This window comes from Vespa mandarinia, chromosome 14, assembly GCF_050613455.1.
Source record: "Vespa mandarinia isolate Hongniang chromosome 14, ASM5061345v1, whole genome shotgun sequence".
NCBI lineage: Eukaryota > Metazoa > Arthropoda > Insecta > Hymenoptera > Vespidae > Vespa > Vespa mandarinia.
Genome location: NC_140823.1, coordinates 5,080,661 through 5,107,500, shown reverse-complemented (window position 1 = coordinate 5,107,500; position 26,840 = coordinate 5,080,661). Strand labels below are relative to the sequence as shown.

Here is a 26,840-nt window from a genome sequence, read left to right as displayed (position 1 = left end):
AAAATTAAACCTTCTTCTCGTTCTGCGACTCTCTCGTGGCACGAAGAAGAAAAGCAAGAAGGAGGAGAAAAAGGAAAAAGAAAAAGAAGAAAAGGCCCGGTTGAGCTTCGAGAAAATATTCTCGAGGCTTTATAGTCTCATTATATACCGGTAGAAGAGGCCCTTATGAAAATGGGCTCGTTCTTCTCTCGTCGCCATGACACTCTCGGAGTTGGTCGACCGGTTGCTCTGCAGCTCAAGGTCGCGTTGTCACCCTCCGAAACTGCTAGATCCGCGGTGGTCTCACCTCCGTATACTATGTCCGGTGGAACTGTAATAAAGAAAAGAATTATTTTTTAATAACTCGTAGGGAGGAAGAGAGAAGAGCAAAAAGCTTATATGCGAAAGTAATATTTTTCGTGGTCCCTCTTCTTTTTCTTTTATTTTTTCTTCCTTTCTTTCTTTCTTCCCCCCCCCCCAACCTCTCTCTCTCTCTTTCTCTCTTTATTTCTGTTTTTCCTTCGTTTTCTTTTTGTTGTTACATACCGTAATTTACCCACGCGAAGAACACGCGGGGTCAGTGTCTACTGCCCGAGATGATTGATTACACAAAATGTGGGACGTTAGCCGAACTTACAGGCTGGGAAGCGTCCGATCGATTTTCGTTCGCGAAAAATGAATTAACGATGGCTGACTATTCCCGAAATAGCTTCGTCACGCTCTCTCTCGTATAGCTATCATAATTATAGTATCTTCAAAAAATTCCTGTATATCTTTCCATTATTTTTCAGTTGGGATGAAACCATGAACCGGAAAAATGAGAGGTACTTTAATAAAGTTTCGAGAGCAGGTAAAGACAAGAGAGAGAGAGAGAGAGAGAGAGAGAGAGAGAGAGAGAGAGAGAGGGAGGAAGAGAACGAAAGTAAACCCTTACAAGCCGTCAGCTTTCGAGAAGGAACTTCGTAATGAGATAGTCGTTAATATGTAGTCTGGTATAATTAGACTCGATTCAGCTTCGTCGGAGATAAAGATGAAGTGGAGAGTTAAGAGTTAATGGCTAAGCCGAGCCAAGATCGTAATAATTATCACCGTTGACCATGATCGTTGGTTTAACGTAATGTAAGAAGATTGAGAAAGTGCAAAACATCTTGGCTAAGTCAGACGACGAGTACTTATCTACCCTAATTCGATGCACTCCAACCAAGTCGACCAACCAAGGATAGATATACGTCGTACTCTTTATGCGTTAATGTAACAAGAGAAAATAAAGTACTATCTTTTCTCCTTTGCATAATAAAAAGTACGCCCACCATTCGACCGGCAGATTCACGCGAATGAAAAGAATCGAGCTTAAAATTCAAAAAATTTACGCTGTCCCTAACCTCGAGGTCGTGACAGCGATCGATCAAGTTCCCGTAAAGAAAAGAGATAATCAATTGGCCATAGAAAAAAGCAAAGCCATTAATCATAATGATATTTTATAGGGAAGTCATTTCTTCGCGACACAGCTTTTTTGCGATAATAAGGTATTGAGAAAACTAAGCATATTATTTCACGGTTGATTCTCAATCATATCTGTGTGAACGTCCTCATAAAAGCTAATGAAACTTGCAATAGTAAGTTTACTTCGCGCATTATTATCCTATAACCGATTTCTTGAGAAAATCGAATTTCTTTTTGATCTCTCTTTTAAAATCGTATCAATTACATCGAATCTTTCATTTATAATAAACTTTATAACGATATATTTATAAATCTAGTAGAAATCATGGAAAATTAGAGAACGTTGAAAATTGATAAGCGCACGATTTCATCCACGCATATTTATGCAAAACGAACGATTATGTGAACTCAGTGAATGGTAGAAATTCTCGTTGGAAGGTATAGGACGTTGGGACATCGTAAGAAAAATATTTCTCCGTCGTTTCTTCCGAGAAAAATATAATATTTCCTCGTCCCAGGTGGCAATAAAAGGAAATAATTTACCGAGAGAAGTCGGCCTACGTATGCGCTCGTCTTGCGCGAATGCAATGCTTTTGGAAAGAAAAAAGGAATAAAAAGGAATGGGGGGAAAAAGAGAAAAGAAAAAGAAGAGAGGAAGAGAGAAGAAATTCTGTCGATCGCATTTATTAAATTCTCAGCCGAGAAATCACCGTTCTCTCGACGAAGAAATTATTTTTCCCTCACTTGAAAACGACGACCGTTCTGAAATTCACGATGATTTGCTCTGTCACCGGCGTCGATTTGAGCCGACTCAACGAACCGTTTCGAGTCGAAGGAAAATTAATATCCCGATATATTTATTCGTGTACGAGATTATTTCCATTCGAGAGATAGACTCGTCATCCTGAATTCGAACTATTAGTCATGGGTCATGAATAAGTATTAAGCATGACCTTCGATATTTTAAAAAATAAAAGTGTACGATCTTTTTTTCACCTTCGACGATTACATACTTTGCGTATGAGATATTTATATTAATATTCATTCGAGTTATACGTCATTATAAAATCAAACGAATTATTAGAAATTGTTAGGAAATTTTGTCGAAGCTTATTCCACAAGGCAATAATTGAATGGCAATAGAAATGATTTCCATTAAAAGGAGTTAATCGGCTATAAATCAACGTCGCCAATAGTAAGCCATTATCCGTACGGAAACCGACTAACGATTTCATACCACTGCCGAACAAATTACTTTCATATTCGCGGTAGAAAAATTGATCGTCAAATTACCATACCATTTCTCGCTCCATATAAGCTTTATACGTAAACGTTCAAGTTACCGCAAAGTTTGCACGCGATCGCTTAAATTCTTCACACTTTCGCATTGCGCGAAGGAAACGTTTCTTTACTCTACCGTTAGAGCACTTATTTTAACGTTATATAAAGATCGTACAAACGTAGGTTATAAATTAGTCGAGAGAGAGAGAGAGAGAGAGAGAGAGAGAGAGAGAGAGAGAGAGAGAGAGAGAGATTTAGATCTCTCATGGAGGGCAAATTTAAACGGTCACGTAACTTTGGATACGTAACGAGATTGGTGAGCCGTGAATTGCAACTTTCTTATCAGCATGGACTCGTAATTACAAAGAAAAATATTAAAAGGAAAGAAGAGCTTTTTAGTAAAATAGAGAGGTAAGTACTCCTTTGTGAGTGAAAGGCTCGAAATGTCAAAAAGAGTTTACGGTGATCATACCGCGTCGACGAACGCAAATGTTTGCTCAACGTAAAGGACTTAAAAGAGCGAGAGAAGGCGCGGATGAGGAGCGACTTCGCAGAAAGTTCCGCTTACCAAATCCGACTGGTTCAAAAAGTTACGGATTAAGGAAATAGGAAAAGAAACGATCGATTGGTATCCAAAAGAGAAACTTGGACCGAGCTTTTCAGATTTGTGGAAAAAAAAGGAAAAAAAAGGAAAAAAAAGGAAAAAAAAAAGAGAAGAAAAAAAAGAAAAAATCTAGTGAAATCCTCTTTTCTCGACAAGAGGAACGTACACACAGGTAGTGTACGGTAGGTAGGTTTTATTTTTTCCTTTCATTAAGCTAGAGATGGAAATTTTATCCGTGCTGTATCGTCAAACAAAAATTTCACAATAATAGAAAAAGGAAAAAAAAGAAAGAGGAAACAGTGGAAAAACAAAAAGGAAAAACAAGAAGGAAAGAGAAAATAATAGTGATTGAAAGGATCTCACCAAGTATGTCGACGCAACCCAACTCGGATTTCATTGGACTGGTGTTGATCTGGCACATGTAGCAATCCCTGTCGGACTCCTTCAGCTGACGAATGTGCAAGCGCCACGTGCCATTGACGACTTCCTCCGTAACTTGGCTACTTCCTGTCACACCGAAGGCGCCGGACGTAGCACCGGAGCCGGAATTACTGCCGGTCTCGTAGGAGACTGAGATACGCGCATTGTGCGTCACCGTTCTCGTGTGGACCGTCAGAACCGTCTGGTCGGAGGCTCGCAGCCATGCGACCTGCAACATTCAATGGAGCATCTCTGATTACGAAACGAATTATTTATCTCACGTTCACTTAATTTCCTTTAATAACTATTCTTTTCACTTATCGAATGCTTCAATGGACGCAAGTCAATTCATACGTGTTATAAATTCCAATATTTGTTGAAAAATGTTTGCTAACCACGTGCTACTTTCATTTTAACGATATACCTCGAAATAGTCTCTGTTTCGTTATACGCGTAATTTATTTTCTTCTCATTTTCGTACATAGGAAGTGACGCTACGTGGTATACCGTGCTCGTCGAAATGTCCTCTTTACCGCGTAGAATGCATTGCATTTCATGAATTCCTCTCACACTTTCCTCCCTTCCTTTTCATATATGTACATGTGGACTGGGCTCGCGCGCGCCCATGTTTTGCCTTTTGGACTATGGTGCGTTGCATCGCGCGTTGCGGTAAATAGTAAACTGCAGTATGCCGGTATTATATTATATTACAATGAGAAATTTTAAGCGACGGTATTACGTTCGTACGACACATTGTACACTCGGTACGTTGTAACGTTGCCGTGCGTACGAGATCCGTGGGTTACCGTAAGTGGCTAATGTGAAGTCGCGCAATGTATATTCAAAAGAATGAAATAATGAATTAAAAAGGCAAACTTGCAGCCAGTATTCTTGAGTTCGTTTAAAAATGAAAAAGTAAAAGAAGCAGCACGTATGCTTTTAATCGATTATTATTTTCTTCATTTTTCTATCCACACTATCCAAGACAATCGAGTCTTCTACGTTTTAAGTTCTTTAAAATTAGATTATCGGAGGAAAGAAGTTAACCATGTGTTGTCATCGATTCGACGATAAGAGAGTGAAAAATTAGAGATTGGTAATACGTTTAATATAAATACTATTTCTATGTAGTCATTCGACTTAAATAATATCGAAGCATATCTAGGTTCCGCGTATTTACTTACTTTTGATAGGAAGAAAGAAAAACGTGACGATTTTCATGAAAAAAAGAACGTTGTAACGGAATATATTTTTCTGTCCAAATAAATGTGAAATTTTTGATCACGCTAAATAATGGTAGCGTGTAATTGTTAACCTACTTTCGGATATACTTTCCGCGACCCTGCACCATGCCCTGTTCCTTTTAATCATACACATAGAGTTCATGTAAAATGCGGTTGGCAAACTTTTGTATGAATCTTCCCAAGACTGACAGACAACCGCCATCGCTTTCACGAACATCACGGCAGTCTCTTAATTAACGTTTTATCACTACCTTCGCGATCGCCAGCGAAAGAGGAGGAGGAGGAGGAGTAGGAAGAGGAGGATGAGGGTATCTCATTTATTTGAGCTAACGTAAAAGTTGGCCGACGATGATACATCTAGGACAGTAATAATCTGGCAAACTCGATTTTCGAAACACAGTTTGTGTCTCGGCTCGAAAATGGCTCTGGTGTTGTCGCTTCACCGACATTCGACGATACCGGTAGTAACTAGAATTTAGATTAAAGTTGTGAAATGAAATAATTACGAACGAAAGGAAACATCGATCGAAATATTTATGGAGTATATATAATCGACTTTGCGACGATCATTCGAAATAAAACATATTAAGCACTTTTGAGAGTAGAACTCAATTCCTGTGCCGATCTCTAGATTGATTCGCGAATGTAGCAGAGAGGGGCCCGACATACGGTCGAAGCATCAATGTCGAATTTTCCTTCTAACTCTTGCTCGAGTATACGAGCTAGCACGAATCTACGAACGATATTAAACTTGGTAATAACATTTCCTCTACCACAATGTCGCAGTTCTATTATTATATCGTTATCGTTACGTATCGTAACGGAGCACGACATTACGAGGTAATAGCGTAGCGAGATAACCGAGTTGTGTAATACGAAAAAGCCATACAAAATTATCTCGAATGCAACGTAATAGAAACGTAGCTTTCTCTCTTCCTTCGTATTTCGATCGACGACTACTACACGTGGATCTTCCGTTAGAAGACATACATTTTGTTAAAACGTTGATACATGGAAGGAAGATATTTCGACGATAGCCGAGATCGTCAGATTGCTATGACTCGATGTGCCACGAAATCAAGATAAATTCTCTCTCGTCTTTGCGTGCCTTTAGATTTCCACCGGCCAATTTCGTTTAGAAGAATACACGAAAGGAATATAAAAATATGAGAAGATTTACCTGCATATATTTAAATGGACATTGAAAAATATTACGATTTCTCAATAATAATTCTACATATATGTTGATACAATGTATGAGCCTGGACGTTGAGCTCCGCGAAATCCAACGTTAAAAAATGATAGTTGGTACTGATACCACGAATCGTCTAACAAATTGAAATTTCAATAATTGATTGAAATTAACGTAAGCCGGCTGACTAATCCACACAGGCACACACAGACATAATCACACGCAAGCGCGCACTCATAATCGGCGCATCATTTTGAATGAATCACTTCGGTTTAAATCAAATCAATTAGCAATTAGCGAATTTCCGTAGTGCTCGGCGGTAATTTTTTTTATTCCTCGATAATATTCCACGAATTAGCCGAGTTTCGATCAAATTGGAAACTCGAAGCTTTAGCTTTATGAATAGAAGCGATCGATGCGGATAGAAACGCCGCGGGGACTAGAACGCAAGACTTTGCTCTCGACTTTGGCTTCAAATCTATTGCATGAATTCCCTGGTCGAAGGTGAAATACTCTGCATTCCGGAGTCAACGTTAACGCGATCGCGATAATGCGAGTGTAAACAATCTATTGTTGAAAATCTTAAGAAACTTTTCTCATCAAAAATAAAAACAATTTCACCGGGGTATCCTCGGATGTTGGGAGAAAAATGAAAATAAAATATTTTCCCAATGGATAGGGTACTATTTTATGCGGGCGATCTATCATCGGCATGTTAAACGTCTTTACCGGAGCCGTATTAAACGCGTGACGGCTTAGGCGCTTCGTCACGATGCTTGAAAACTCGATGAATGGGGTAGGAAAGCTCTCGGCTTTTGCCAGACCTACGAGGGTCATAGTTTCGATCCAGGAAGCGGCATCGTGCTTGCGCCTGCTTTTACGCGCCTTTACTCATTGTGTCCTGCGGCTGCTCGCGACGGAATTAGAATTTAAAATAGAGAGCGTATCGGGTTGGAAGGCTTTATCGTAACGGGGCTTCCGGAAACTATTCGAAAGCTTTCACTGGTACCCCTGGCTTATCTTAATCCCAAGCAGCCTTCTCCGATGCTATAGTTGCTACTTCTACCTTCTAGCTTCCTTACTCGAGAGCGAGAACTTCTTTCCATGAGCCGAATATTTCATCTAGCTGGATATTTTACGATCTGGAATCTGTCGCTATGATCTCTCCCTCTCTCGCTACTCTTCTAAAATTCGCTTGGCCCCTTTCCATAGTTGCTCTCTTTTCTTTGCTTTTCTCGATTATCCTATCTGTCTTCCTCGACTTTATTCCTTTTTTATCTCTTTTCTTTTCGTCTTCCTTTCCGCGGAACAAATAGATCCTAATCGAAAGGATCGTCGTTAACGACGCGTTGTTGTCTTAAGAAAATAAAAGATAATTCAATTTCTCGCTTCGACAGTCACGGACGAAAAATTGGTCCGCGCTGGAAATAATTCGAGTCAAGCGCTATTGCTCGAAACCGAAAAAAGAAACTTTATAAAGTATATATATATATATATATATATATATATATATATAGAAAAAGTATATATACCATTTGAAGCGTTCATTCACACTCGCGAACGTCAAACCGCAAAGGGTTAAAATCGTACCGAGTCAGCGCGATTCGTTTTACTTTTGAACGAGCTACTTGCGGCCACGTAAACGCGATATGAAGACTAAGTGGTAGAACGCTGGTGGTGGTAGGGAATGAGAGTGAATGCGAGAGAGAGAGAGAGAGAGAGAGACAAGAAAGACAGGTCGTTGAAGGAATTCGTGGCGAGATTTTTCACTTGCCTCGATTCAATTTTTCTGCCAAGAAGAGAAGATGAATTTTCATATCAACGATGATATATTTGGCGTTTCACGATTATTTATAATTGAATATCGAAGAAATAATCAAATAAACTTATCAACTTGTCACTTTGTCGTAATACTTATTCAAAATTCGCTTATAAAGAAATAACTTTTTTCAATTAAACTTTGAAACAAAAACCATGAAATATTTTGCTTATATACTTCTTAGTCAATTTTATAGAAAATTATTTTACAAGATTAATATATTATATACAAAACTAAAGTTGAATCATAAAGAATTTGATGAAGGATCGAAATGTTCTAAGAAGATATATTGTTTCTACGACAATTGTAATTTTCATATATTTTTTTTCTTCGCTATTATCTACCATCTTTCTCTTTGTTTTTCTCTTGGTGAATATTTTCACGATATGAAGGAGATATGTACGTCTCGAGGAATATTCCTTTCATGAACTTTCGAACGCTTCGGCAGATATTAAAATTCACAAATGGTCGAGTTTTCCTCGCGCGAAACTACTTTGAACTATTACATTTGGCGGGACATTATCGATTCAAAAAGATTATTTGGATGCTGCTGAATCGTAGATATATAGGATAAACCGATAGGTATGATTTCTTTGGCGTCATTTACGTCGTTTACCTTGAACTTTCCGATGTTTCGAACGCTGCAGGAGAAAACTACTTCTCGACCGACCGCAGCGGTTTGATTTCCAACGGGAGCGACGATGATTGGCCCGATATTTGGGCTTAACGATTCTGAAACAGAAATAAGGTCATAAGAAATCCAATGAAATATAGTCATCGTCCCTTATTTTAACTCGACGCTCATTGATAATCATTGGTAACATTTTTCTCGTTACGATCGAATAAACGTTACGTTCTTTGTTAGACCGACTTAAATATTTTTTCAATAAAAAGAAAAAAAAATATCATTCCATCGGTAATTAACGTGTATTACTGAGACTGTAATACACGTTGAAACTGTAATTTTATTCACTACTTGGAAAATTATAACGGTGCAAAGCTAAGGGGAACATCGGAAAATAAATTATTCATACTAGAGGTCGAAAGATAATTAGGTTTACATTAGAAAGTAAATTTTCAATGGCCGCATTCGAAAGGCTTAAGGGCGTCGCACTATTTTAAGAGTATCGTACATTTAAAAAGTATAATGAAAACGACGATGATTACGTGTTAATTGCATTTATCTCTTACGAGTATCTCGAAAGATAAATACATCGTTCTATAAATAATAAGAAAAGAAAGAAAACATTACGTAAGAAGATGAAATAATTATTTACGTACGTTAACGTTAACGTTATCTCGTCGTAAGTCATAAGCTTCTACATGGCGATCTTAAACGTGTGTGATAAAACGATACGATGTAGGTAGGATATAATTATTTCAACGTTTGAGAGAAGCTTAAATCTGCAATGAGGATTTAGGAGGATATAATTACGATATATCTGCTCACGGGATTAATGCAATAGCGACTTTTGGCGATCCACGCGTTATATTCAAACGCATCCGTACTTGCACCTCTCAACGATATCAAGTGTTTGCATTAAAAATGCACACCTCTTCTGGACATTTGAACTTTTAAATAAGATGAAACGTGAAATTATTTAACCCAAATTACATAGCACAGGTAATAAGATTTGTTCTCGTTTCCCTCTTTTCTCATTCGCAAGCCATGCTTACGAACGAGAGAGACGTCTTTTTAGAAAGTTCAACTTAAGAATTTTTCAACGTAAATATTTAAGAAATACTTGCTTCTTTAATAAATGCATGACGAACGTTGTAACATCTTGTATTTCTTAAGGTCGGATATAATTTGGACAATGCTTTTGAATATGCTTGGTTTTAAAGGATAATGAAAATACACATCGTCAAATATATTACGTGTTAATCACGTCGGCAATAGGGATAAATAAGCTCCCGTTATAATCACTATGCAGTATTACCAATCGCAACGAGACGCGATAGATCATCTCGCGTATTATACGCTTTACCGACTCAGCGTGTGCGTAATGCGCTACGTTCAGCGTTTAGCTCATACTCATAGATCATAATCTCTATTCTTCCTATATCACGGATATTCGTTCATTAAAATGAAAGCCGATTTATGATTCTTTCGAGCTAACGTCAAATTCGTTCGAGATAAATTGGAAAGATCATGATGCTTTGCTTTCTTTTTATTCGACCATAGGAAAAAAATGTTTGCGACAGAGTTAGCAAACTATCGGAACTACTAGCAACATGACTTCTCATTTAAATAACAACGAGTTCCTAGTAAGAGCAGTCGCTTTTACGCTCGCAAACCGATCGCAGTTTATTTCCGAGGAGAACGCTAGACACACGAACGTAACACGCTAGAAGAATTGCACTTCGATTTACGTGAAATCGACTTTGAACGCGGTATCGGCTTTTCTATCGAAAAAAACAGAGTGAGAGGCACAAAGAGGAATAGAGACAACTCTTGGTTCATAGCTTTTTTCTAAGCTTTCGCATCGTAAACACACAGAGATCAGATCTTCGAGAAGGAGTAATATCAAAATTGACTGGGCAGCTCGGATGCTTTCGAGGTATCCACTCTGCCCTTATTCATCGTCTTGCCGACAAATCCTTGGCCTAATGAAACGAGCTGCCGGATTAGACAGACAGTGTAACTTGCAAGTTCTCCGATATTCCTGGTCTCGAAATATATATATATACAAAACGTGTGTGTGTGTGTGTGTGTGTGTGTGTGTGTATATGTATATATATATATAGATATATATATATATATATATATATATATATATATATATATATATAAAGAGAGAGAGAGAGAGAGAAGGATGGAAAGTGGAAAAAGGAAGGGAAAAAAGCTAGAAGCGTTCTATTCCCAGGCCTCAGCCCTTATTCGAGCCGCCAACCCCTCGTCTTTCCATCTCTCGACAGTGTTCCGGTGCTCTCCTCAAGCAGATGACCCAAATTCCAGGGATGGGCGATGTGACAGGACCGAATGATGGAGAGGAAGCTGGAGTAGGGCTGGCTTTGCTTGGTCTACCTAGTGCTCAGTACCACGCGACCCTGGGAATTTGTTATTACAGAGATTGCGTATTTCTGAGAGTGATAAGCGAGCGTGCTGAGAAACTTGCTGCCAGGATGAAAATCTTCCTTCTCTTGATATTTTACGATTCTATCTCTCTATCTTTTTCCTTTTTCCTCTACATCTCTACGTTTATACATCTACACCTTTCTCTAACGAACTACGAGAGAATAAACGTTTAAGTCTCCTAGGGATCGTCCGTGACTCCTTGAAACTTTTTACTACGATCCACGTTGTATTATCTTGCACCAGATATCCCGATCAGAGTTTCGATTAAATGCGATGCGAAACGAGCTTGAAACGAGCTTGAAACGAGCTCGCGTCTAGGTCGAGCCCGATGAAGAGAAGGAAAGGGGTTGGCGAGGAAATGCGATGGGAAGGGAAAATCAATCGGTACACGGTTATGCACATACAAGTGCAAAAATTTTCCAAGTCTCGTCGATTTATGGTAGCGTTACTATCAACGAAAAAGAGAGAGAAAGAGAGAGAGAATTCCAAGGTGTAGATGCTGAAAATCCGTAAAATAATGAATGATTACAAAACGTAAAATAGTGAGTTGGATGAGCACTTTGGAAAATTATTTCAAAGAGAACAGAAATCTATTATTTCGTTACTTTCTCGAATATATTCAACATTATTATATTGATATACACATAGAAAACGTATTTAACTAATTAAAGAAAAATCCTTTGGCAAAAAAGTTACTGATTACAGAAGAAGTTATTTGTTTATTCACTTTGAAAAGTGAATAAACAATTACAAGTTGTACATTTGTTCTGATTAAATCTTGAAATTAACAATTAAGATTGAAAGGAAACGTCAAGTAACGTATACGTTCCGTTTGCGATTCTAAAATATTTTCTTTTAAAAACCTAACAAATTCATGTATATACTTGCGTCTTTCATTAACGTACGATTTTATTTATTCATTATATTTGCTGAGCCGGGCATGGGCCCCTCTCTCTCTCTCTCTCTCTCTCTCTCTCTCTCTCTCTCTCTCTCTTTCTCTCTTGATTTATACGTTTTAATTACATACTTCCATTTACATACGCAGTTATTTACGTCGCTTTTAGCGAGTTTACAGTATTCCGTTGACGTTTGAGCGTTGTTAACGCGCGAAATATATCTGGATTCGATAAATTGTAAGCACGCGCGCGTGCGCGGGAATGAACGCAATTTGCCCTTTTGCCTCGAAACAAATAAATTCCCTATTTATTTGAACCACGAAAAATCGACTGGCTTTCGTTTCTGCATTTTTCATATTTCGCTTCGATCGTTCACTTAAAAATTTTATAAACCTTCTTGGAATAACGACAAAAAATGACGGCGAACTTTCGTTTTTATAACTTTGTTATTAGGATGATAGAAGAGGATGATCATGGATGAGAAGATTTTTATCTTACGCATCGTCCTTCTCTTATTTCTTTTTTTCTTTCTTTATTTTTTTTTTGTTCAGCAAAGTTCACGAGAAACGTATAGACTAGTATGTGTAGAGAGAATAACAAGCCAGGTTTCTTTTAAATGAACGCTTTAATGAATGGCAGCACGTATGTATATATGTACATACATCATTGCGTTCGGTGGTGCGTATTTAGTTTGGTGCCTATTCGCATTAAAATTAGTGGGAGTTTGTTTATGAAAACTCGTCATATTTCAATAATCGTCTATATATGCCAACCGTATTCAATGCTTTTAAGACCATTTTATGATCAACATATGATCAGAGTCAAAAGATTTTCTTGTATAAAAAATTAGAAAAGGTAAAATACTATTTTCGTTCGCAACGAAATGATGTTTCATCGAGAGTATGCTTGCTAGAGTGATTATTTACGAGCTCTCTCTCTCTCTCTCTCTCTTCGGCATTCACGCCGAGCGAGCGAATCGGCTCTCAAAATGAAATATCATTGTCTATGTTCGCGCCATTTTTCTCACGGGGATGGGAGCCAGGACGTATGGTTAATACGTCAGTCCTGCGAGGATAAGAAATAATATATAAGAAGACCGTAAGATGGACGGGCGTAGAAAGTAGAAGAATCAGGAAAAGAAAATTGCAGAGTGTCGAGAGTGACTGATATTTTTCTTTCCCCAACTACCGGCTGGAGTCGCTACGCGATGACGATGATTCCGGTAGGGGAAGTTATACAATAAGGTTACCATTATCATTATCGTTAAACGACCATTCCAGAGATTATTGTCTTCATTTTAAAGATAATAATAACTATGAAAGTAATTATGCGTATTCCATATGACATATGAATTTGGTAAAATAAACGAGAGACATCCTAAAATTAAATTTCTCATAGCTCAATGCTTGGCATCCTAAACATTTCAATCCTAGCGTACTGGTTTTCGTTTCACGATTGGTACCAACTACGTCCTTTGGAATTCCATACTGAAAGTTACATTATATTGGACTTCGCGTCTAACGCATTTCAACTCTAAAGCTTCTGACGAAACACGTTGAAGCACAGAGATAGAGAAATATATACGTTCGTTTAAAGTGCAACTTTGAAAATCAAAACGAGTCTGACCGTCGATGGTAACATCGATACTGTTCTTCATGATCGAAACTGAGGGTATTACAGTACTGTCTACATTATAGTAGTCTCTCCCTCTCTCTCCCTCTCTCTCTCTCTCTCTCTCCCTTTCTCTTGTGTATTCTATCCCCAGTTCAATGTTCCTACCATACGATGCGGGTTACGAGAGGGATGAAATGCTATGGATGAAGGAGAAAAGAAGGATAGTAAGCACGATGAAAAGAGGAGAACCGGGAATGCTGGCTGTAAAAGAGGAAAGAGGGAGAAAGAGAAAGAGAGAAAAGTAGTAGTTGGATTCGGCGGGGCAGAAGGAAATCCCCTTTCGGGAATTCCTTGTTTCCGACCTCGATCGATTTTTTCCTTAGTCGCGAGGTGCAACCTCCCATACGCGGGACCCGTCCTTTTTTACGAGACGATACTCCATCCTTTCGATGCCAGTTGACCAACCTTTCCTTGAGAAATGCGAATTTACGAAGTTTATATGTTCGAAGAAATATAAGCTGATGATTGTTGATGATCATCGTTTGGAAAATAAAATATATGTAAAATCGACGAAGCGTCGATTATAAGGAAAGAAAAAAACAAAGAGAAAACAAAGCGATATTATTACTTGTTCCTACTTTTTACGTTTTTACCATATTTTTTCTTCTCTCGAAGACACAAACGATATCATTACTGTTTGATAAGTTACGCACGATCATATACGTGATGATCGTTACGACCATAGCAACGGGTGTGCCTTCGTAACACGTTTCCCTTAAAATAGATACGATTTTCCGTTGCTACGAAGGAATAAGGGAAAGGATCGAGCGGACGGAATAAATCGATAAATAATTCCGTAGGATGTGTTCCTTAACGAACGCTATACATGTTAACGAATGGAGAATATTTCTTTTGACCTGATAATCATCTGACTACAAAGATTACTATTTCTGTTTCTTTTTACAAAAAATGAACCGTAAATGTATTCATATTTAACACATTCGCTGCGGACGACGCAAATACGTATTTGCAAAATTATTTACGCTGCTATTACTAATGCTTATGTAATCGGTCGTAACAAACGAATGAGAAAAATATATAAACCGTCCCTAACGAAGACATTTGTTTTAATAAAAACTAAGAATACTAGGATCGTTCCTTTGCATTTGTTCCTTCGATTATTCCTTCATTCCCGATGAGAATGATGAAAGCATAATGGTAAAATAACATTGAAGAAAGGCACCCTGTATAAATCGTTTCGCCGATTTGCAACAGGTTCTCGTCAACCTTCGACGTTTTCCTCCGTTTTCACGAGTAACGCGTACGATACCGTAAGGGAAAGCTTCGATTTCTCTATCGATCATATCGCGTAACTTTCTATTTGTAATTAGGATAAATTGAGCGAACTGCAGTATGGATTACCTTTTTAAACGTTTTAAACGTTCCGTCTATCTCTCTAAGCTGACTCGATCGAAGATCAAACAACGCCGACGTCGGTTTTACAATGCAAATTTAATACGGAACACAAAGTTCTCCGTATTTCCAACGACGGTCGACACCAATCGATCGAATTAAATGAAATATTCTATTCGATTAATGAATCGTAGTACGAGTACGTTCTAGAAACGTGGAATAGTGTTTAATGGAATGTATACAGGCTTTTCACTGTTAAAGGATATTAGGCAATGGGTACCTGTGATTAGTACGAACGATAACTGCTTACCACTGTGAACACTGCTTACTTATTAAAGTCTACGCTCTGTAGTTATCGTGGCCCAACACGTCGTGTATTCAACGTGTTTTCGCGTGAATGAGAAGGAAAACGGAAAGATAGCCGACAGAAAAACAAAATAAAACTTGTCGTTGAGATGCAGTTTCTTTAAAAAGCGTCGAGCCCTTTCTTCTTCTTCTTCATCTTCTTCATTTTTGCTTTTTCTTAACTATCATATCTAATCCTTTCGAAAAGATTGGAAAACTGCTTCTCCCAAGTAATATGAATTTACAACGTGACGGTATATTATTTCAGACGAATTATGTTCGAGCAACTTTCCAAATCAGCTTGTTTGTTATGCGATTATTAATTAATTCAAGAGACCTGCCCGAAGCTTAAATGGACTTACTCTTGTAGGAAGTTATCGCAAGTTGGCGCGATTAAGCTCCCAAAGAAAGCTCGCATAGGCCATGGTCCGGTTCCAACGACCACAGAGATAGATAGATATAATAAATAGAGAGATAAATAAGATTTATTATCATCCTGATAAAGTTTAACAAATTAGGTTGGATCTAAATTGGGAGGGTGTAAGGGAGAAAATAGGTATTTTACATATTCCTAAAATAATGATTGTATCTACATGGGGCAGGGGAATAAAAATTATGTTTTGTTACGAAAGTAAAAGGAGAAATGACTCTTTCTTTTCTGGTATCGTTAGACGTGAATTCTCGAAATTCAAAGAAATTTATCAAAGCTAATGGTCTTTATTGCCCCAACTATTTTATCAGTTTTGCGGTGGTAAACGGGCAATTACGGTCGGGAAAGCTAAAATAGCACAGCGGTGGCAAAGAATGGAAAGAGGAGGTACCGTTGGACAAAACGAAGTATTCTCGGCCACGAAAAGGTAGTCGATGGATACTTTCAATAAAAGTTGATACTCCTGCACGTGGCTATGTTGTGTAGGTAGGGTACGTACGTGCTGTAAATGCGGCAGCTGACGCCATGTTTTCCGCGGGCTAGAACGCTTTTACGTGCTTTTCTAGACGTCGCCGATAGTTGGACCACCGCAAACGACTGTCCACTTTCACAGCAAATATCCTGTCCTTTTTATAGTTAGTCACAAGTCCCTTGTGACTAACTATTTCTATTAATATTAACACGTACTATATTTATTCATTTTCATTTCTCCTCTATTATCTCTCCCGAACGTTCCTTCCCCTCGATAAAGCTCGATAAAGCTCTCGTTTCTTCAACTTTTTGAAATAATTTGAACGGATAAAGGCATTAATAAAAGACTTCGTGCCTTCTCCTTCATTTTCGCTAGGACTCTTTTCCGCATAGGAGATGACAATAATAAATGTCTGGGATCGAACGAGCTTACGTTACGAAGAATGGCTCGCTCGTGAACGATCTCCCATCGGGAGACAATATTGAAATCTTCCCCCCGAGTAAATCAGATATATCAACAAAGAAAGGTATGAAATTCTCAGATATATTACACAATGCGTCACATTCCCTTTGTAAGTAGTTACGGAATGCAAGGATTTCTCATCTATGTGTATCCGCGTATGGAATATAATATCTTCCAAGAATCGCATAATTCGAAAATCGATAGCTACAACCTAACGGTATATTAGCTTTGTATGGGTAATACACACAAAGTGTGTGTGTCGAGTAACAACATACGTCGACGTTTTCTAATGTAAACACGTTGAAAGTGAAAATTTCTCGCTTCATTCAGCGTGCTGCAAATTGACATACGTAAATTCACTGTCTTCTGTTTTTATTTCCCTCTTTTTCCCTTTTTCTCTTCTTCCCATATTTTAGGTAGTTAACCTACATTGGTACTACACGTACTATCTAGCCGTGGAAACATTAATGAGTCCTTGTTATTAAAAACTTATTGAGAAAACATGAAAGCGAAAAACTACGCTCGAATCGCTGAACGATAAAAGGATTATTAGAAATTCGTCCTCGAAAATAAAAATAATATTGCGTGTGACGTCATCGCGAGGTAAACGAAAATTTCTTTCTACGTGGATACGTTGAAAAATGACAAGCCACGTGTGCACCGCTTGGATCGTCAATAGTGTTCATCGTGCTCGTTAGTTTCGCTATTTTCATCAAAACGATGAAAGTTTTCCTCGATAAGAAATTTTATATCCGTGACGGGAAACGAACAATGAACGAATAATAGTTGTTGAACGAGTACGCCGATATACACGCGTTCCTTTATTACACGCTTTGGTCGAGCATTATTATCGTGGCTGCTACACATGTTTCTATGTAGGTACATTGCCTTTGAGAGAGAAGGTATTTATTCGGTAAATATCATATCTGTAAATACTTCCTGCTACATGAGAGACATGGATAATAAATTGATATTAATTTGTTACTGCCATATGGTATACTCCATTATTCGCCAATATTCCGCGCTGATTTCACTTTTCGCACAAGCGCGATGGTTCGTTAATGAACCACACGTTGGATAGACCAAAAAGTAGAAAAAGAAATAAATTCGATGCAAAAATTAACGAGATCGTCTCCGATTTGTCATTTTTTCGACTCAATCAAGACAAGACTTTCAAGCTTACGTTTGTAATATTCGTAGAAAAGTGTTTTTATTAATGAACCAACTCGAACTTGCAAGAAGTAGTTCTATTTAAATCGTAAAGTTAACAATGGAACTCGTTTCTCAATGGTTCTTCTAAAAGAACGTACAGACCTTTTCTCAGATTCGCATTTAAAAGCTTTAAAGTGAAGCTTTTCAAGATTTAATTAACGAGATTATTTTCGACATTTCCATTTTGAACTTTTCGGTTCGTAAATAAAAAAAGAAAGGAAGGAAGGAAGAGAGCGAGGGGGGAGGAAAGAAAGACAGAAGGAAAAGAGGGAGAGAGAGAGAGAGAGAGAGAGAGAGAGAGAGAGCGAAAATAGAGAAAACTCCGCAACAGGTTCTCACGGGAATTCAAAGTTCTTCGTCCCCTAGAAGAGCATTCGTACTGAGCCAAAACCACAAAGTATATCGTAAGAAGGTAGATTTGCCTGGAAGTAATTGCGCAATTGACCTATTCACTAATCGCGTCGAAAAGATTTCGTTCGTCATCGAGATGCGGTTGGCTAGTCAAAAAATATTCCCTCCAATTTAATATAACGAGATTTGAGATGAATTAAATGGAATATCAACTTGCTCGAGCAACTATGTTGCAATTGCAAATGAAAAGAACGTGAGGCATTCACTTGATATTTCTAGTAAAAGGCCAAACATGAACCTTGTTTAATATTAAATAGTAAGTTCTAGGTGCGTCAGTAGAAAAATATCACGTATTACCCAAAAATAAATGATCTCTTTATCTCATGTCGTAGAAAAAATCAATATTATATTAAATCAAACTAATTCTCTTTAATTATTTTATGTCGAGTTGATCGAGTAAATAATGAACTCTATCGATATTCCTCGCGGCGAAATACTATATGTATACTATCTAGTCGCAAATATGTCCTGTGTATTTTAGTATATCACTAATTAAACACCAGATGTTTGGCCGTACAAGTTGGGACGAAACTTTGCGTAGCATCGATCGATTCGTTACTCTAAATTAATTTACCACACGCACGACCACTCTTGCATAAGAATAATATACGTAGAATCTGGATCGAGTATGAACTCGATGCAATAAAACTTCTCCATTTCGTTACGACGCTTTTTCACAATATTCATGTGCTATTATTTATCTGAATAGATGGTTCTGTTGGTTCTTTAAATGGATACTTTTCAACTTTGGAACTCTCTCGCAATAAAAGAAACAAAAGTTCTTTTGATCAATAAAACGTACGTAATAAGATATACCTTCGAAAATTGGAAGATCCGTTTCTTTCGAAATCTAAATGAGAGAAAGAAAGTGAAGAGGGGAGGGAGAGAAGGAGAATTGAGCCATTCGAAGAAAGAGAAAGTTAAAAGGAACAGTCGAGGGCAAAGTAATCGTTCGTCCGAGCTTTTTCTTCGTCGCCGAAAGAACCATCGTCGTCGGCTTTCGAGGGGAAACGAGAAACGTGACAATGCCGGTGGTTGCAAGCAGATGCTCCTACTAGCAGATTCCCTACATATCGGGTGGTCGTAGTATAAATATATGTTCTTTTGTATGAGAAGAAAAGTCAAACGAAAAGAAGCGACCAAACGAATGCTATTCGAAGACGGTTTAATCGAATGACATTTTTCTCTGAAAAGAGAAAAGATATTATATTTTGGACTTTACGAACCTTTTTAATTATTCCCCTCAAATTTCAATCATGAATGTCAAAAGCTTTTTGAATGTATACATTTATAAATGACAGTAAATATGTATAAAGTGTAATATAAATCGAGCGTAAAAATGGATCGTATAAATATCTATATTTATAAAATGGATATTTATGAAATATCGACGAAATTGATTTTATTACAACGATAGTATTGAAATGGATATATAAAAAGAGGACATTTTACCGTTTAAAATGGTTTTTATTTTAAGTCTCTACGACTTCTGGTTCCAAAGATATCGGCTTCGAAAGATTGCCATTCATAATTTCATAACGCATGACGAGTGTAGTTACGAGAGTAGTACTAGACGTAGTGAGTAGAAAAACTGGTTACGTGACCGTGCGTAAGTCGCGTAAATTCCAGGAATTTATGTAGGTCAGTGGGACAATGACCTCATTCAAGAAATTATGAATTTAGAATTAATGAAAATACTCTTTGGATTTACATAGGAATATCTCCGAAACTAATGCTCGTAGAGACTCGATAGAAAGGCCGTTTTAAACGGGAAATTTTTTGCTATCTTCTCAACGTATTGTTATTAACAATTTGTTATAAATAATTTGTTATAAACAATTTGTTATAAATAAAAAATTTGTACAATAGGATTTTTTAAAAAGGAAAATCGTCTATTCCACGTGCCTACAAAATAAATTTACTTATCTAACAATTTATTACAAATAATTTGTTATAAATAATTTTGCCAGAAATTGTTCTTCTCAAGTAACATCGCTACGGCTAATGAAATAATCGTAGAAACTCGAGAAAAGGACCGTTTTGAAGGACAAATTTTTGACTATCTTCAAAACCTATTGCAATTAAGAATTTGTTATTTAAACAATTTGTTATAAATAAAAAAGTAAAAAAAAAATTATTTAAAAAATAAAAGCGCCTTATCCGTAAGTTCACTCTCGTTTATAAACAATTTGTTATAAACAATTTGTTATAAATAAAAAATTTGTACAACCAATTTTTTAAAAAGGAAAATTGCCTGATCCACATATCTAATTGGAATAAATTTTCTTATCTAACAATTCGTTTCTAAATAATTTCTTACAAATGATTTTGCTAAAAATTTGTTTCTCAAGTAACATTGCTACGGCTAAACTAATGATCGTAGAAACTCGAGAAGAGAACCACCGTTCTGAAGGAAAAATTTTTGACTCTCTTTCAAACGTATTGTTATTAACAATTTGTTATAAATAAAAGAATTTTATAAAAATTATTTAAAAAAGACAATCGCCTAATCCGTCCGTCAGTGCATAAGTCTATTCTCATTTATAACAATTTGTTGCAAGCAATCTCTTATCTAATCTAATTATTTCGTAATACGTGTTCTCTCTTATCAGAAATAAAATGATTGTGATCATCTATTCGATTATTTACGAGTACTTACAACAAAAGTCTAGTTTTGAGATTCTTTCTTCACATATCAATAAATTGCCAAAAAGTTAGTCCAGGGCCAAGAGATAAAAAGAAAAATCTACTGAGTAAATTGAGTTAAGAAGAGAAAAGGAAAAAAGAAGAAACACGAATCGAGGAACGAAAGAATCATCGTCGGTCGAAATCGATTTTCCCTCCTTCCTTTCTTCCTTCCTTGCTCCTCGTAGATTTCTCTCTTTCGATTTCGTCGAAAGTCCCGATTACCGTTCAACTTCTAAGAGGAGGCAGAAAAAGGATGGTAGCCAAGACGCCAGAGTTTCTACGTCTCCCAGAGGTAGCCCTAGTGCTATAACCTTCCTCGTATCATCGAATCTGGCCGTCGTATTGCGGCTAAATACGGTGGGACTTAAACTCGCGGAAATGAATTACGAGTATCGATTAAGCCGATGCCTGAACTTTCCAGGTTTCAAGAAATTAGCGAAGTTTGCACGACGAATATATCCACTAACGGTGCAACGAACAACACGATGGCACAACTACTTCGTAGGCAAGAATCGCTCTATGAGCCTAATCAAATTTTTCCATGATTAAGTGGTAGCACGGGATATATCTAAGCGTCTATGTAACGTGGCCACGATCCACAAGATCGTTGTCATTGTTATCCATAATAAAATAGCCATATTCGAAAAGTTTTTCGAATTGTGATAAACGTTCTCTGTGTCTCTTTCTCTTCGTTCTCTAGGATAAACGTCATTCGAATTAAACGATTATCTTGATTAAATGGTTCTTTGGAAAGCGTACAAGCGGAACGTCAAATTTTATATTCGTAATTTGAAGATAAGTAGGTCGTAGCAATTCGGTCCAATTCGATTTTATTCGTACGGAGGGAACGTTATTATGGAGATGAAAGAATTCAGCGAAAAGCAAGAGAGAGAGAAAAAACTTTTCACGTATAATATGCATTTCAACAAAATTTTATTGGCAAGAACAAAAACCATAAGCTTGAAAAAAAATATCAAACATATTCTTACGCGTAACGATTAAAAACATTATTTTTATGTTTTTATTTCTGCTTAATATCTTCCTGCAAAACAGTTTGAAAAGTTCATTTTCCTATCTCACTTTATAAAATCGTTCAACATTTTTTTTTTATGTATATAACGAAGATTCTAGCGTGGTTATAAATTTTCTCCGCTCGTTACCGGGCAATTAATCCACGTCAAGTTGAGAAGAAGAGAAGTCGACGGTTTCGTGGTACGAGCCAATAAGGCAAAAAAAAAAAAAAAAAAGAAAAACAAAGAAAGAAAGAAAGAAAAAAAAAAAGAGAAGTAAGAGGACCGTAGAGAAATAAAGAGAGCGTAAGGGAGAGGAACGCGTGTCTCGTGGCATCGATGTGCCGCGTTTTACTCGGCTGTAATTTTGCGAGAGCCGTTATGGCTTTCGTATTAAGTGTCCGCCGAGAGTACCCGTTAATACCGGCTCTATATTATCCAGCTCTCTGTGACTTCGTAAAAAGAGCATACGCTTGCACGGTGACACACGAGAGGGTGCAAAAAGAAGAGGAATTAAAGAAAGAGAGCGGTGTGTAGATGGCAGACGTTATCACCGAGCGAACGAGTAGAGAAACTCACCAATTTCTTCTTGGTTCTGTGTCCACTTTAACATAAATTCATATCGTTTGTGCTCGTGTCAGCATAGTTTTAATGCAATAGAAATAGAAGTAAAATATATACACGTATGCATATTTTAAATTGAATTAAAGAAAGCCATTGGCTTTGCTTTCGATTTAATAATACTATGTTTCAATGCTTATTTCCGATAAAGAGAATCCAATAATCGAATACCTTGTTGAGAGCACGAAAGACGATTACTTATGTTTCGCTTGGATTAAACGACTTCCGAAATCGATGATGTGTAAGGACAAGGGGAACGAGTAGATGAGAGGAGAACAAAGACGTAAGCAGAACGAGTCATTAATCGGACTTGACAAGAAAGTGACTTTAAATCTCTCTCTCTCTCTCTCTCTCTCTCTCTCTCACTCTCTATCTCTTTCTCTCGTGATTAACTGTCCACATACTTCGTGATCCTACTTGACCGAACGTGTGCGATAGTACGTTCGCGTGTATGCATACATCCACAATATATTTACATAGCTGGCTAGTAAGCACGCACGTAAAGCCCGGCACGTTCTCCGGTGTAAAATGAAAACGGAAGAACGTGAGTCCTGCGACGTGAGTGCAAAAGAGAGAGGATTTACGTCTCGCGTGATAAAGGAACTTATTTCCGAAATTGCTTTAATCTCCCGTCGGAAATTTCCCTTTTCGAGATTTCGAACGTGAGCATGCTCGATCTCGTAGTCGTTAAGCTCGTTCTGTTCTCTCGTTGAGTTAATAGGGAAGCTTGCGAAGATGAAGAAGAAGAGAAAAAGGAGGAAAGACTTGGGAGGCAAAGAAAAGCTCACATCTTGGGTTAAAAATTTCGCGATGCCTTTTGTGATAAGGCGCGAGAATGTGGTTTTCGATATGTTCCATATGTCGACGAGGGCTCTTCCGCGAGACTTGTAAGAGGTCAAACGACAGCATATCTATGCTTCTATCTATGTACTTACATGTGTATATACGTGCATGTGTGTATGTCTATATATATATATACATATATATATATATATATATATATATATATATATATATATATGAACACAGGTACAGCGTTTTAATTAATTACTCCTGTACTCTAGCTTATGTCCACGTAGACCAGGTGCAATTACACGATCGTATATTAACTCGTTGGACCTACGAGCTACGTTAAAGGTAACTTCGTGATACCTAGTCGTAGAGGTAACGCATGTATATATCAAAATCGTTTTATTCTCCGTTAAAGATACCGTACGACGCGTTATTAAACCGTGATGAATGTGTACAACGAAACTCGCTTATCGTCACATAATCATCCGACCATTTTCTCTGGTCAAAGAAAGATTTAATTGTGTACCTAGTGGACGATAATAAACGAATTTCAGCTTAATTCTCACGAAAGAGCAATTCTTGCAATTGTGTCGATCGTTCCATTTACGATGTATTATATTTTGTTTCTTTTTAACACGACTGACGAAAATATTTCCTGGAAAATCCACACGAGTTGATTAACAAGTTTCGAAGGAGCTTTCCCATGTTGTAAGCGAGTATGATAATCCTAAACTCTGATAATCCCTTTCATGTCTTTGCTCCTTTGACACGACTACAGACTACGTATGAACAAATTTCTGATTAATTATCATGAGAATATTTATCCTTCGTTGAATTATTCTTTTTTTCCAGACTTTACGAAAATTTAAAGTAAATTGATTTTCATAAAGGAAATTCAATTCCCAAGCAGGTAAATTTAATATAATTTAATAATCCTTAAGAGTTTGAAAAATATAGACACTGTTTAATAATAAACAAGATTTATTGCATTTTTCGTAAAATCATTAAGAGTTCTTTTCGACATTTTCGTTAGTTAATGACGCATTAATTTGCAAAAACTTCTACAATTAATTTTGTATGACAATGCACGCTTTTCCAAGTCCTTTCAAACGACGGAGAAAATGATTATCTATATCGAAAGAAATAAGAACCCTAAGAACTTTGATGAAACTCGTATTCGCCGGTTTATAGTAAAATCCTGCCAGAAACAAGAATTGTTGATTACCACATAGCGTTCCACTTTCACAAAGTTTCTAACAATGAGTTTATTGGAAATTTACTTGTGTTAGTTTCAGACTTTTAGTGGAAAACAAGATCATAATAAAAATTTTATTTTGAATTAATATGAAAGAAGTAATAGAAAATACGTATAAACATTCTCTTTCTCTCTCTCTCTCTCTCACTTTAGACTTTTTACAAGATAGCGTCGAGTTGACGAAATATTTGAACAGAATCTTTAAAATGCACGCGTTGAAGAAGCTGCTTTCAACTGTACCGTCTGCTTACCTCGTCGACTAAAATGCAAGATCTATCTTGAAAAGTAGTCCGACCGTCGGACTATATCGTCGGAGCAGATCCTCTGGAAGAGAAGAGTCGAGTAGTCGCGGCATTGTGTGTAGAAAGTTTTCAATGAAAGCTGAACAAGTATTTAAGGATCTTGATTTACTTATTATATTTCCACTCGTGTTTGGCACGAGTAAATGATCATCAAAAATAAATCAAGTTATGAACATTTAACAAGATCCAAACGTATTTACAGATTCCTCGATTCAATTGATCCCAATTTATAAAAGAAATTTTAATAAAAACATGTTATTTGAAAATCTCATAGATCAAGGTAAGATCAAGGTAAAATCATGCTCGGAGTTTCGATATGGATGAGAGGAGTATACCGTTCGACAATCTTTTATCTCGCTCACCCTTTCATATCATCTTTAATCGCAATAGCTGTTACGTTTTCCCTATTCTTTGTGAATAGCCACCAAGGACACGACGTTTCTTCGGGTCGGCAACTTTCTTCTAAAAGCCGTCGTTTCGATGTCTCTCATCTGTCGCGAATAAAGAGACGTGGTAGGGAAGGGAAGGAGGTGGAACGTTTGTAAGAGAAAAACAATCGAAGAGAAAGAGGCGAGGAGAAAGAAGAAGAAAAGAAAAAGAGAGAAAAAGAAGAAAAATAGCCAAGAGCTCTGAGCTGACATCGCTCGCTTCTTACCAAGGTTTTACAATGCATCTGGGCAAGGAAATGAGAGAAGAGTAAAAGAGAGGAGGAGAAGGAAGATGAGCAAGTGGAGGAGGAGAGACAAGAGAGTCGCGTCTACGGATGAGCCAGCTCTCGAGTGGATAAACGTAGTCGCGAGTCATTAATCGAGGAAGACAAAAAAAAAGCAACTCGAGTGGGGAGGTGTTCATACGGCAGTGAAGAGCGCTCGAAACGAGCCCACGATAAGTGGCCGATTTGTTTCGGCCGTGCATGTGTTGAGGAGTGCATTACCGTTGCTCTATCTGCCGTCAAGCTTCCCTAACTCCTCTCTCTGTGTGTGTGTGTGTGTGTGTGTGTGTGTGTGTGTGTGAGGGCGCGCGCGCGAATGCACGCGCGTTATATATTATTTCTATTTACATACATCTATCAACGGGTGTATAAACGCACATCGCTTTCGTTGCCTTCCTCTTCCTCCTCTTAATATTCATGAAACGAATAAAAATTGAGCGCGAGTGCTGGCGTTCAAACAGACACGTTGCACGCCCAATAAATTCCTTCCTTTTGTTCTTTAATGGTAAAACTCGAGTACGCGTGTACGTTGATACCTACATACCGACGCTTTGTCATAAAACGACTGATTCCAATGAAATACAATAAATCCTATTATTTCTTTTTAATTCTTCAATTATTCCAATCATTTTGCTTTGTAAAAAGGTTTCTTTCGTTCGATTTCAAAAGCTTATTTATCGTAGAAGAAATTTCTAATGCTTATTTATAATGAAATTATCACGATCGAATAGGATACTGGTGAAACGTATCTCCTATATACATACGTAGATGCATATGTATGTGGTACAGGAATATACATCGGTCTTCTCACGAAGGTTCCATCGGAACCTCAAACGACGATGAGGGCCGCTTGATTCAACCCTTAGTCACCGTCGTCAAATCACTGTCATGGAATTACTGTCGCGATGTGTCTCTTAGACGGGTTTAATTGTCTCTCGTGCGCGTTCAACTCGGGAGACACGATCTCCGTGCTGAAATATCGACGAAAATTAATGGATTATCGCGTTAATATAGGAGCTACATGCATCTGGAGAATCAACGATGAGAGAATTTTCTTCAATTTTGCAGACGACGGATGAGAGGAGAAGCTCTTTAGAAGCTTGGAAAAAAGAAAAATAATTATCGCGAAAATTGATCGAATACG

The 26,840-nt window shown here is 37.4% G+C and overlaps 1 protein-coding gene across 3 annotated transcripts in view; it reads right to left on the bottom strand.

The window, feature by feature from the left end:
- LOC118440129 (lachesin) overlaps positions 1-26,840 on the bottom strand; it is a 50,998-nt gene that overhangs the window by 10,626 nt on the left and 13,532 nt on the right. For 2 of the 3 annotated variants that reach the window (XM_035862719.2, XM_035862718.2), the window contains exons 2-4: positions 8,599-8,714; positions 3,671-3,956; positions 149-310 (exon numbers count right to left, since the gene is read on the bottom strand). In XM_035862719.2, the coding sequence (XP_035718612.1) occupies positions 149-310; positions 3,671-3,956; positions 8,599-8,714 (564 nt within the window). The remainder of the gene's footprint in view (positions 1-148; positions 311-3,670; positions 3,957-8,598; positions 8,715-26,840) is intronic. The other variant, XM_085661380.1, reaches the window with a different exon arrangement.